Source organism: Centroberyx affinis, unplaced genomic scaffold (genome assembly GCF_046629955.1).
Source record: "Centroberyx affinis isolate AG114_WGS23_722 - 3 ecotype Tasmania unplaced genomic scaffold, CSIRO-AGI_Caff_v1 ptg001131l_1, whole genome shotgun sequence".
NCBI classification, from domain to species: domain Eukaryota; kingdom Metazoa; phylum Chordata; class Actinopteri; order Beryciformes; family Berycidae; genus Centroberyx; species Centroberyx affinis.
The window spans coordinates 929,652-943,017 of record NW_027279670.1 but is presented as its reverse complement, the minus strand read 5'-3'; the positions used below and the strand labels follow the sequence as shown (position 1 = coordinate 943,017).

At 49.2% G+C, this 13,366-nt stretch overlaps 1 protein-coding gene across 1 annotated transcript; it reads left to right on the top strand.

Moving 5' to 3' along the window:
* The first annotated feature begins 1,360 nt into the window (after positions 1 to 1,360).
* On the top strand, positions 1,361 to 12,146 carry synpo2lb (synaptopodin 2-like b). Its single transcript, XM_071524008.1, has 5 exons — positions 1,361 to 1,462; positions 3,908 to 4,059; positions 4,319 to 4,621; positions 4,765 to 5,165; positions 8,380 to 12,146. The coding sequence occupies exons 1-5, from the start codon at positions 1,361 to 1,363 to the stop codon at positions 11,247 to 11,249; spliced, it is 3,828 nt and encodes a 1,275-aa protein (XP_071380109.1). The 3' UTR covers positions 11,250 to 12,146.
* The last annotated feature ends 1,220 nt before the right edge of the window (positions 12,147 to 13,366 follow it).

Below are 13,366 nucleotides of genomic sequence, written 5' to 3'. Positions count from 1 at the left end.
GACATTCACCGGAACTGCTGCAGCGCTGTGCCACGTCCACATCCGGACACTGCAGCGACTCTTCCTCCCGGGTCACCTGCGATATTAACAGCAAAAAACATTGTTTTCTGAAAGCAATTCAAGGGCTAATGCGTGGGGAGTGATTATTTTGTATATTTATTGTGGTACTGGAACTTGTTGGAAAGGAGTGGGTCCACTCTTTTCCAACAAGTTCCTGGTATAGAAGTTTAAGCCATTTGTGTTTTCCATTCCAGGTCCTCAGGGAGGATTTTAAAGTAGGCTAAGTTAAGTGCTAGTAGTCAACATACAACATGTGTAATGAGATTCTTTCACTTGAGGGGTTGACACATATTGAAATAGAATATGCACAGGCCTACAAATGTTCTTGTTTTCACACTGTTTGTTATAGGAACATGTTGCTGGCTCTTAAAATTTTGGCTCATCGAATTAGGCCAAGGGCTAAATTAGGCTAGGCTGATCCCCTGATACTTCCTCAAATAATAATAATAATAATACTAATAATGTGATACTTTATGGATCCCCATAAGGAAATTCAGGTAGAGGTCAGAGGTCAGGGTCAGCTATAGTACAGCACCCCAGGAGCTGGAAGGGATTCAATATCTTGCTCAAGGACACTTCAGCAGGGAGATGCTTGCCAACATAGGACTTGAACTTGAGTCATTTGTTAAAGGACTGTCTGTCTATCCACAAATCCACTTTGAAATCAATGCCTATGTGTTTTTGTGTGCACAGTGCTGCTCCCCTAGCTCCCCAAGGCACCCAGACATGACCGTGGAGCTGTTGGACTCTATGGACAATACAACCATAAACATTCCTAAAATACCCCCTTTTCACGCCCCCCTCCTCTGCTGTAAGCTCCGGGGTGCTGTGGGGAGATGGGAGGCAAAGCGCTGAGCCAAGGCGGCTGCGCTGGGGGTTGAGAGAGGAGAGTGGTGGTGGTTATTTCGGGACGGTGTATCAGCCAGCATCCCCTTGGCGGAGCACTTGAGAGTGACATGGCAAGTGTTGAATACAAGGGAGGGCCAGGGCACACACACGCACACACACACGCACACAGAGACTTTTGCCCCCTCTCACCCACCAATGCGCACCCGCCGACACAGCATTCCACTGTGAGCAGATGAAAGCCAGCCACCCCCTGTCTCCCTATGGGTGGAGAGACTGGGCATGGTCACAGAGAGGAGCGGAGAGGCAGCACACACACACACACACACACAGCGGCCCCACTTACTCTTTTGGTACTCGCATAGTGTGAGGAACTGAAGAAGGGGAGTGCAACATATACGCACTCTGTCTCTCCGAGGCCCTCACACACAGCAGGCTGTGAGCTGTGAGCAGGATGGTAGCGGAGGAGGTTGTGGTCTCCCTGTCCGGAGGAGCCCCATGGGGCTTCAGACTGCAGGGAGGAGCAGAGCACCACAAGCCACTACAGGTGGCCAAGGTACTGTATAGTGTGTGTGTGTGTGTGTGTGTGTGTGTTGCTGAGAGGTTAGTGCCAAGGTGGTAACATGAGTGGATGGACTGAATAGGGATTGCAGCTGTTAATTGTGGTCTGAGGCCTTGTTACGTGGCCTGTGGTCAATCTTGAGGTTTCAATAGTGGTTAATGTGGTTGCAGTTTATGTTCGTAAGCCTAGCTTGAACCTTGTTGGCTAATATCCTTAGATTCTGAATAAAATGGATCGATTGCCCATTGCTTTGACTACACTATGAGCTCAGATGTCTGCTGCTTGGTTCAGTTTTATCTGCCTGTCATGTTTCAGCTGGGGTTTGTGGGTGAGAGGATTACATAGCGTGGACACATGTTTGAGTTTTGGTCTTGACTTGGGTTTCATCACTATATGTTGACAACGAACATACATTAGATTAGTAGGTGCTTCTTGTTATTATGGTTCTGAATCTAATGTTACAGCAAACATTTCTGTCAGAAACAAGGTATATCTGAGACACAGACAATGAATGAACTGTGTGTGTGTGTGTGTGTGTGCGTGCGCATGCATGCACTCCTTATGTTGATGTCGTGTGTACCCGTGTGTGGCTGTATGAATGCGCACATCATAGACAATGAATTTGTTTTGGATTTGTCAGTATAGAATGCTTGTGAGACACGATAAGTCCACTTTAAGCGCAGGGATTGACTTTTTTTTTTGGTTCGGTTTCTCCAAAGGCTTTTTGTGTCTGTCCTTATATTCGTTGACAGTCCAGAATGTTCTCTCTAATAAGAAAAGCTATTCTAGAGAGGAGGAATGTGACCTCGCTCACACTGACCAACCTAAATGTTCACTAGCCACTGATAAGCTGTCATAACCTCTGATTGAATATGGAGTCTGGCAGGAGATAAAGAGAGTGGCTCTGGCACCAAACACCCCTCTTTACCCAGTATTTTCAAGCAGATAAGGTCACCTTAGTTTGATCAGGGTTTGCTTCCTCTTGTGTGTATGTGTGCATCCTCTCATGGGTGTTTGTGTGCGCGTACACGTATGTATGTGTGTGTGGAAGTGAGGCATGCCTCAGATAAGCCCAGTTGGGAATGGAGTGCAGACTAGAGGATCAGAATAGCTCATTTAAGAGGGGCTGGAAGCTGGGCATGGAAAAAAGGCCTTTCATTCACACACACACTCACACACTCACAGACACACACATGCACGCACTCTTTCCTGTCTTAAAAAGCTTTTATTCTAATGCCATAGGTAGTATTCTTCTTCACATCACACTAGCTCCTGTCTTGGGTCTGTCTAGGAATGTGGTTGATTTTCCCACTAGGTTTTATTTTGGGTATGTGGGGAACACATGGCGAATGCCCCCTGGTCCAGAGGGCTGATGCAGCTGTTCAAACCCCCTCTTTCATGATGCTCAGTTGTTGTGTGTGTATGTGTGTGTGTGTGTGTGTGTCTGTGAGAGAGAGGGAGAGAGAGAGAGAGTGAGATAAGGAGTTTGAGCGTGTGCTTGTCCTTGCACATGTTCATACAATCGCGCAATCAAGTGAGTGAATGGGGTTATTGGGTCAAGAGATACCGATAAAGGGAAAGACTGTACACTCCTAAGAGTCAAAGTAGGTGCGGGAACACACAGCGCCTCCACTCAATATTTTTACCTCCAACTGAGGCGACGGCGATAAGGTCCGTGTATTGGTGTGTATGTGAGAGGGAGGGCCTTATCTACTTCTTTTAGGGGAAACTGCAATCTAGCCGACAAGAATACACTGCTTCCCATCTATCAGTCACCAACCCCCCACAGACATACTTCCTGAAGGATCCTATGACATCATCTCTTAGCCCCCCCCTCCAGCTATAATAGCTTAATGACTTCAGGAGTTATTCTGGCAGTGTTCGGCCGGTCAGGACTGGAGATGGGTGCCAGTCTCTGGGACGTTACTGAGCAGTCAGTGTTCCCCACTTGGTCTGCAAACATACAGGCTTTTTGGTAAATGGGAAGTAGACTGAAGTTTCCATAGAAAATGACTATTAATTAGGTTTAATTTAAGCTGTCCCTGAAGATGGCGGTATTGTTGCTTGCTGGTCCGCAACATACAAATCCAACTGTTTCTAATTCCAGAAAACATAAAAGTTTGAGAAGTGTTAGGGTAGAGTTATGAGAGTAATAGTGTATTTATATTGGAAAAGGCCTGCCAGTATCCTTTGTATGACATCACTTGGTTGACAATTTAACACTCAAAACTACCTACAACTCTACAATCAAACAGAGCAGTGTGAGACTGTTTGGGATACTTGTTAGACAATGTATAGGCCAACAATATATAATTTGGTGCTGTGGCCCCTGGAAGGTGAAGATTAGGGATGGGAAAGCACACACACTATGAATAGATTGATATCTTTTTTTATCACAGCTATGTACTAATGTGTAATTAACCCCTTGTCTCCCTGCAGGTACGCAGGCGCAGCAAAGCATGCAGGGCCGGCCTGAAGGAGGACGATGAGCTGGTTGCTATTGACGACCATATGTGTGCAGAGCTCAGTCACGCTCAGGCCATGAGCCTCATCGACACACAGAGAGCTACGCTTAGCCTGAGGGTTAAGAGGTCAGAGCATGCTAAGCCAAGCAGCGCACACATACACACACATGCACACACATACACACACATACAAACACAAACAGACACAAACAAACATGTATTGCATACTGTCACACACTTTCTGACGTAGCCACATAACTCCATATCATACATCCTTGCCACATATTTCACATTTTCACAAATACAGTAAATAGAACTAAACAGATTTCTTTGTATGCTGAAAAATCAACATAATAGATCATCTGCTGTGTCTGTATGTTTCCAGGGCTCCCTCTGGATTTCACTCCTCATCCCTCTCTGGTTGCTCTGTATCCCCCCACTCCTCGGTGAGGGTCCTGTCTCCTCCTGGGGCCCCGCTGCCCTCCCACCGTCCCTCTGTCCTCTCCCCCACCAGGGGGCCCAGGGGCGTCACCTCCCCTCCAGACAGCGAGGCCTACTACGGCGAGACGGACAGCGATGCAGACACACAGACGCACACGCACCGCCGCCAGCGCCGCACGCCTCCTCATGCACGCTCACCTGGGCGCTATGACAACCAAGAGGAGGAGGAGACCTCAGAGATGAGCGGGTAAGAGATGTAGGGAAGGCGGATCAGACAGGGATTCTTTACCTTTACTTTATTAGCTCCCTCTCTTGTAGTAAACAATATTCACATAATGTCAAAAGTTTAGACGTTAGAACTTAAAGAAAATGCTTGTCTTTTGATCTAAGGTATGAGAGCGCCCCAGATGGAGGGGTTTCCTCCCAGGGGCAGTGGGAGGAACCCGACCTGGGGGAGTGTCTACCTGGCGTCCCTCGGAGAGAGCTGGTCTACCAGCCCCCCCAGATGGAGTGGGCCACCCCAGCGCACACCCCACACACTCTCACCCCTCACACGCTCACCCCGACCCCTGACCAGGGGTTGGTGGAGGGGGAGGGAGAGGGGGATAGTGGCTTCCAGGAGGCCGGGGGCTGCGTAGGGATCGCCTGCCCGCCGCTGGTGTCTCCTGAGCGGGCTAAAGAGGCTCTGATGCTGGGGTCTGGTCGACAGCTGGTGCCCATGGTGGGACCGCAGCTGACCCCCATCAGCGATGAGCTGTCCACCACCTACATGGACAAGGCACGGCAAGCCAGTGAGTATACATCATGGAACAATGTTGCACTGTTAAATGTGCTTTGTGTAGCATTTAAACATCAATAATTCATTACCACATTCATTTTGAGACAGAATTATGAGTACCGTAAACATACGAGACCATCATTGGGAAGATTGGCAGCCTCTACTTGCCTCTACACCGAATTTTACACCATGTGTCATCGGGTCAGATTTTGTTTTTACGGCAGGAAGAGAGTGCTGTTCTTCCACCACAAAGAGAGGTAAAGCGTTCAAGTTTCTCGCAATGGCAGATGGTGGAACGAGTGAAAGCCTGATGGAAAAATCACTTCCAATATGTTAATCCTCTTCCGTAAAGCCAAAGAGAAAACAAACACACTTGGAGCGACACCAAGGAGGACGAGGGAGGAAGGGAAAGGAACAATAAGGGGGGACATGTATTAACGGGGTGTACAAGAAATGTGGTGATATGCTGTGACCGGCAGTTCACCAATTTTCCAAGTGGAATGATTGTCAGTAATCAAATTTTCCAAACTTTTATTTGGCAAGTTTAACCACCAGCTGCTAACCAAGAGGAGGAACATCTCTTCTCTCACAGTAACTACAGCTGGTAGATTAAAAGGATTGGAAAAAGAAACAGTAGTATGCACCTAATTGAGCGCAGTGTTTTTACTTTTTGATTTAGATTAGGATCAGATTAGATAGATTAGATAGGATTCCCTTGGTGTTTATCGGGGCAGCTGTTCGCTGTGCATAATGTTGCAGCTTAAAATCTACAGCTATATCGCCCTCTAGTGGTTGTTGGCTGTAACTGGAGCCTCCCTCAAAGCCGGATTTGCAGGCAGAGGAGTTGGCCACGGTGGGGTGAGATATACCAGATATCTACAGAGGTATTCCACCCCCCCTCCCCTCTTCTGCCCCCCGCAACAGCAGTCTATCTCCTCTGTCAGTATTCTGAGCATTTGCCTCACTGACTGTATTTATAGGCATTGATGCTTCTCATGGACAGACTGGACATAACTCCGACTTACAGAGCCGCACAGCTGAATATGTTGTGTATGTGTTCCTGTGTGTTCACATGAGTGTGTGTGTGGGTGTGTGTGTGTGTATATGTGAGTGTGTGTGATTTCAGGTATATGTGTGTGTTGGATGTTCATGCACTTACATGTGTGTACAACATGTCAGAAAGAGGTTTATGATTTCTACTGTGCTATCAATTTTTAACTCTTGCCATTTTTTATTGACTAATTCTTCTCGCACAGATAGATAGTGAATAATGATTAAGTGATGCTGATGATCAAACTGAATAGCTATGCAGTGACTGAGTTGTGACTGAATAGATGTTACAGTAATGAGAGACCTGTCCTCTAGTACCAGAGGCTAAGGACTGAAGGGTTCAGGTTAGGGCTTTGCAGGACGGGACGGGGGGACAATAGTGACAGACTGTTGACTGAGGAGGCCGGGGACCTGCCCTTTCTCACATTACACACACACACACACACACACACACACACACACACACATTGCCTTTGGCTTTGGATATGGCATTGTTGGATCTGGTATAGAGTTGTGTGGCAGCAGTAGTTAGGGGTCTGGAGTGAAGTGGCAACAGCAGAGAATGGCAGATCAGCAAAGAGTTATGAGCAAGTCGTTCTCTATAACCTATAACTGGCCTTAGTAACACACACACACACACACACACACACACACACACACACACACACACAAGGACAGGGAGACCCCTCACCCGAGGATGTTTAGACACCGTGTCATTGAGTGCGTGTGTGTGTGTGTGTGTGTGTGTGTGTGGGAGACAGAGAGGGCCTGGACAGGTGCTCGATGCCTGTCAGACAGACAGGAATAGTGGGCTGACATCATGTGTTAGTTTGGGTTGCTGGAAAGAGACAAAGGTCTTTACATGGGCCGTGGCCTGAGAGAAGAAGGGGAAGACAGAGGGAGAGACTAAACGGTGCCCCCTAAGAGTGGCTCTGGACACTCTCCACTTCTGCGTGTGTGTGTGTGGGTGTGTGTGAGGGAGGTTATAGGGATATACACACACACACTTGCGAGATGAGGGACCTCACATCTCCTTCGGGTTCAGACCTGGGTGGACACACAGTCCCACACACCGTGTACGCAGGTAAGAGACATACACACTTGTTCACACATATAACTCAACTGACATGCAGAATAACTGGAACTGGAACTAATACAGTTTGAAGTGAATGTTTGCTTTTTTCAAAAAAATCAGAATTAGTTAATTTCTGTGTTGTTTTTTTAGCACTATAGTAAGTTATTACGGTTCAAGCGGTTGTGATGTATGTTAATGTTGTTAATGTTTGTTGGTATTGGACTTAGTGGACTTGACTGATGTTGATGATTGAGGTAATGATAGGTGAGACATTTAGCTAATACTCTACTACTCTATCACTCTACCTGTGCATCTTTTGGTGGTTTTATGATGTAGAGATGAATATCATGATTCAATGTGGGTCTGGATCTGTTACTGTATGCAAAAGTAATTCATGGAGCTAAAGGTACAAAACATTGAAGATTACTTCTCCCCGACTGAGGGTGAGATTGATTTCCTAGGAAACTGGAAACTGAAATATCATGAAGTTTGATAGTCTGATTGTGTGTTTGTCTTATATATTTCCTGTATTTACATTGGTTGTTGTTGTATCTTGGTAAAGGCAACTGTTTTTGTCAATGTATGGAAGTGAGATAGAATGTGGATGTGTGAGTGCAGAGCTTACATCAGACCACAGTTATGCAGTAAGTATGTTTATGAGGATATTCATGTGAGATGAGCCTAGATACTAAAAAGACTTAAATAGCCTTACACTTAGCAGAGATACACACACACACACACACAAACACACACACACATGCACAAACACACACGCAACACAGACACCCTGATGTCACCTTCCTGGAGTGTGTGACTCAACATTGGAGAGCAGTAGGAATTCTTTGTTCTAAATCCACAACACACTCTCCTGTCCGTCATTGGTAATCCTCATCCCAGCTCCTCACTGAGATAATACTGCATAAATCAGGCTCCACTCGGAGTCGGTGAGGTGTAGTTTCCGTTATTTGTTGCATGCGTCTTGTTATGTATTCATCAAAAGTCTCATAACCTGTTCTCTCTTTTTCTGCCCCTCTCTTTCTCTCTCCCCCTCTTTCTCCATCTCTTTCTTGGCCCCTCTGTCTCTCCTCTTCCTCTCTTTCAGAGTTGCAGCGCGGGGAGAGTGTGGTGGAGAAGCAGGTGAAAGAGGCTCGTACTAAATGCCGCTCTATTGCCTCTTTGCTGACTGATGCTCCCAACCCCAACTCTAAAGGGGTGCTTATGTTCAAGAAACGCCGGCAGAGGGCCAAGAAATACACACTGACCTGCTTTGGCAAGGCGGAGGGAGACACAGGAGGGGAGACAGAGGGAGAGACAGGAGGGGAGACAGAGGAAGAAGGGGGAAGTTCTTTCCTAAGTGGCTCAGATGTTGACGAAGAGGGATTCTCGGCGTCCTTTGACCCGACGTGGGATAGTGGCTATCTAGACCTGCTGGACAGGAGAAGCTCCGCCTGCCCATCAACTACACCAGCTACTCCAACAACCAATCACAGTCCAGGGCTGGACATCTCAACCTATCAGAGTCCAGGGCTTGTGACCTCTGTCAATCACAGCCCAGGGTTGGAGGTATCAGGGCTGGACGGCTCGGCCTATCAGGGCTCGAGGCTGGAGAGCGGCGGCACGAAGCAGCCTATCAGTGCCCACCCCGCTCCTAACCCCGCCTACATGTCTCCCCCAGCGGTGGCTCTGACCAATGGGGGGTCAGTAGCTGTGAGCCGGGCTAGTGTTGTTCTGAGCCCGCCCTCTCAGACACCCCTTCCAAATCAAAATGGACACCATGGCAACCCCAATCCTAGTCCTAATCCTAACTTTAACCCTAACCCAAACATAGACTCAGATCATAACCTGAACATCAACCTTAGTCCTAATCCAGGGAGTGTACTGAACCGCACCGCGCGCCCCTTCACCCCTGGCCCTGCCGCCGCTCGTGCAGCCGTTACCCCCGTGGCGTTCCGCCCTCCCCAACCCAGACCCACCACTGTAACCACGGTGACCAAACCTGTGGCGGCCGTTACCATGGTGACCATCCCGCCTCCTCGCCAGCCATCGGGGCCAGATGCCAGGAGAGCGGTGTCTAGCACCTCTCTCTACATCGCTCCGAGAAATAACAACAACTCATCTGTTCACACTCCCCCCTCTGTCCACTCTCCTCCCTCGGCGCTCTCGCCTCCCTCCTCTCTGGCCTCGGCTCCTTTCTCCCAGCCTTCCACTAACCCGCCGCCATTTTCTCCTCAGTCCTCAGTGCATGCCTCCCCCTTCTCTCCTCCCTCCGCCCCGTTCTCTCCTTCCACCGCTCCACCTTTCTCTCCTGCTGCCCCTCCGGTCTATCCATCACCTGCTCAGCCCTTTTCCCCTTCAGTCCCACAACTGTTTCCCTCTCCTCCTGGTCCTAACTATCCTCCTCCCTCTCCTGGCATGTCTGCTCCTCCCTTCTCCCCCCCACATCCCCCTGCTCCTGCCCAGGTCTACATCCAGGCCCAGCTGTCCCCTCCTCTTCCTCCTCCCCATCCTCATCCTCATCCTGCTGCCCAGGCCCAACCTCCTCCACCTCTGTCCTTCAACCCCTACATCAACATGACAGGCGCTGCGACTCCAAACGCTGCCATGGCAACCGCAGCGCCTCCCCAGGCTCCTGATTCGATGGCGACACGTGAGCAGCGCATCTCCGTCCCCGCCGCTCGCACCGGCATCCTGCAGGAGGCTCGTCGACGCAGCAACAAGAAGCCCATGTTCTGCTCAGTGCAGAACAACAAGGACGTTTCCCCGAACCCCGCCCTGCTCTCCATGCTCCAGAACATGAACGACCACACTACGACAGGCCTAAGCTCTGTGGGGCCTAGAGGATGTGGGGCCGGGGCCGGCGGGGAGGCCGGGCATGAGTCGGGGCCCGAGGAGGACTGGCTGAGGCTGGGGGCCGAGGCCTGTAACTTCATGCAGGCCCAGCGGGGGCCCAGACCTCCTCCTGTAGCGCCCAAACCCCAGGCCCCGCAGGTGCCACAGCTGGGGGGGAAGGGAGGGCAGCTGTTCGCCCGCAGGCAGAGCAGGATGGATCGCTACGTGGTGGAGCGATCTCCCTCCGTCGCCGCGGCGCCCTACTCCCCTGCCCAGACGAGGGAGCCCTCGCCCACACCCTCCCTCCCTGCTGCCTGGAAGTACTCCTCCAACATCCGCGCTCCACCTCCTATCAGCTACAACCCCCTGCTCTCCCCCTCCTGCCCTCCCAAGGCCCAGAAGCCACAAAAGGCAGAGGTGGCAAAGGCAGGTGGATCTAAGGCAGGAGGGCAGAAAGTGGGCATCAAGCCTGTGGACATTATGAGCCACCAGCCCTACCAGCTCAACTCTTCTCTGTTCAGCTACGGGGGCGGGACTCCCCAGAACACCTCCACCTATCAGCAGCAGCGAGGAACGCCAGGCGGTGCCCAGGGGCCGATGAAGACGGCTCGAGTATGTGAGGTGAGGCGCTTCTCGACGCCCCCTCCCACAGCCACAGGGCCCGCCCTCAAAGTTATCGCGCCTCGCTCGGCCACGACGCTAGGAGAGCCGCTGTGGCGCTCTGATGTCACTTCCCCTCCGCCCGCGCCCGCGCCCGCTCCCACCCCCTACCAACCCTACCAGCCTCAGCCTCAACCGGCCACCACTCCCTACCAGCCGCAGCCTCAGTGGGCCACCTCCCCGCTGTCTCCCCCGCCTCCCCCGGCCCCTACCGCCCCCCTCCCTCAGCTCCCCACCCTGTCCTCTGCTCCTGCTTCCAATCCAGTCCCAACCCCTACCTTCTCCCACCTGCAGCCCTCCAGCACCGCGCAGGCCAACAGGCAGTTTAAAAGCGCCCCGGATCTGAGTCCCCTGGGCCCTGCTGGCGCCTCTCGGCCCGTATCCAGCAGCACCCAACCGGCCAGGGTCCCCAGGCCCAGGTTCAGCACTTCCAACCTGGGGCTGCAGCCCTGCGTCTGGCGCCCTGGATCCAATATGCACTGAAAAGACACTGGACACAATAAACTGACCAGCTGCTGCACTAAGGGAACAACAAAGAGCAGAGTCCATGTGTTTTCAGTAATTGTAGAATTGTTATTTAGCATTGAATTTTAGGATTTAATCAATCACAAGTTTTTTCACATGATCATCAGCTTGGATAGGACACCCATGTAGCACATTTTATCACTTTCATGTAACCTTGTCTACTTCGACTCATTTGTTATTGCATTTGATCATAGTTAAAGGGAACACTGTGTTTTGCTAAGGAAATGTTATATATTGTGGAAAACCGAGAAAGGCCAGGTTAAAAAATGGAAATGGAAAATTGAAGGGGCAGACAGACATGTTGAGGACAACTGAAATAATGTTGTTTTCTGTAAATATTGTTTTAACGTGAACGATAAAGAATTAAGTCTGAATAGACCGAAGAATGGAGGATGTGCAAAAGACAAGCCTGTGGAGAGAGAGAAGTAGCTGCGGGAAAAAAGATGGAGAAGAAAGGACAGGAGAGACATCAACAAATAGAGATGTTAGAGACAGTGTCTGATGAACTGTAACAGGTGGGGATTTGACTTAGCCTAAATCTGTATACATCCTACCTGTTTCCTTCCCATCCATATCATATCAGAAAAGGTGGCATTTCACCAGTCTATGTAGCCTCTTCCATGTGTACACTATTAATGCCCTTGTTGTTATATATTACAAGTGAGAACCTGCCAGGATTTTTGTTTGATGATTGAGTGTCATGAGTGTCATGTTTGTAGTTGCACTCTGCAGCGGTGTGCGCTTTGTTGTTTTCTTCTTCTGTGGTTTTTCACAGGGTGAGGAGCACTGTTTTTGGGGAGGCATTTAGACTTGATTTCTGATCTGTTGATAGGAAACAAGAGCAGTGTGACAAGTCTGTTTAGCTGTGATTATTTGCCACAGAGACACACGGCTGAATAAAAATAGACATGACTCACCTCAGCTGTCATTCTGTTTCTTCCTGTGTCACCCACGTCTCACACCAGCCCTCTGTATCTCCTCCTCCTCTTGCTCTAGTTTTTTTTCCCCTCTTTCTTTCTTGCTTACAGACTTATTCTGACTTCACTGATGGCTGAATTGTTGGCTCTGAATCTATGTAGCTCTGAGATCATTGATGCAGTGACTCTTAGTCTGGGCATCAGGGAAAATCTTTTTATGAACTTTCACCACAGGGAGGCACTATAGGCATTATCATGCAGACTTGCTGTATCTCTACGGTTTACAGTCCACTCCTTAGTCTCATCATAGATATTACACTGGTAAAATGCTTAACAATAATAAGTACCTTAGGGAAAGACAGATGGCATCCCTTTTTTGTTTCAATAAGTTTTTACTGATTTACACACATACAAACATCTAAACTGACAGCACACCTATTTCAATTATTAAAAAGAAAAAAATTATTTGAAATACATACATCCCCTTTCTAATTCTATAATATTTAATCACTGCAGTTGAAAATGGTCTTGTAGGATTCTTGGCCTACATTGCAGAGTGGTTTAATGACAGCAACCTGATGGCCTTGGCGCTGTGAAACCCAACCTTGGCCACAGAAAGGGATCTAACCTCTGACCCCTAAGTGGGATCAGGTGGCAGACAGCGCTAACTTTAGCTGCTAACTTTAGTCCTGTTCAGGTCCGCCGGTCTACTGCTGTGTTAGTGGAGAGTACAACATACGAAGCACCTTGTATCCTCCAGTGAACATACTCATTTTTCAACAGTGTAGGTTATTGGTATTTTGAAAGATACATCCTGACACTGCACCTATAGCAATGACTGAAGAAGCACTTTAACTCTTGGCCACATCATCAAATTAGTTCTCTTTCTCCCCTCTTCCTCTCTCTCCCTCCTTCTCTCTATTGCTCTCCCTCTTTCTCCCTCTCAAGTGTGCATGCACTCTCGAGTGCATGCACGCGCGCACCCACACGCACCCACACACGCACACACACACACACACACACACACGCACACACACACACACACACACACACACACACACACAGCCCATTTCACCTATTTTTGGAGCCGTTAATCTCCAGCTATTTGGCCCAGTGCTAAAACTCTTAAACTCTTAATTCTGATGGCTTTTTTACAAT

Bases quoted from the DNA above. Each gene is read 5' to 3' on its own strand.
- synpo2lb (XM_071524008.1), top strand. From the start codon at position 1,361: ATGGTAGCGGAGGAGGTTGTGGTCTCCCTGTCCGGAGGAGCCCCATGG. The intron at 4,060-4,318 runs GTCAGAGCATGC...GTATGTTTCCAG, and splicing joins CTTAGCCTGAGGGTTAAGAG to GGCTCCCTCTGGATTTCACT. The intron at 5,166-8,379 runs GTGAGTATACAT...CCTCTCTTTCAG, and splicing joins GGACAAGGCACGGCAAGCCA to AGTTGCAGCGCGGGGAGAGT.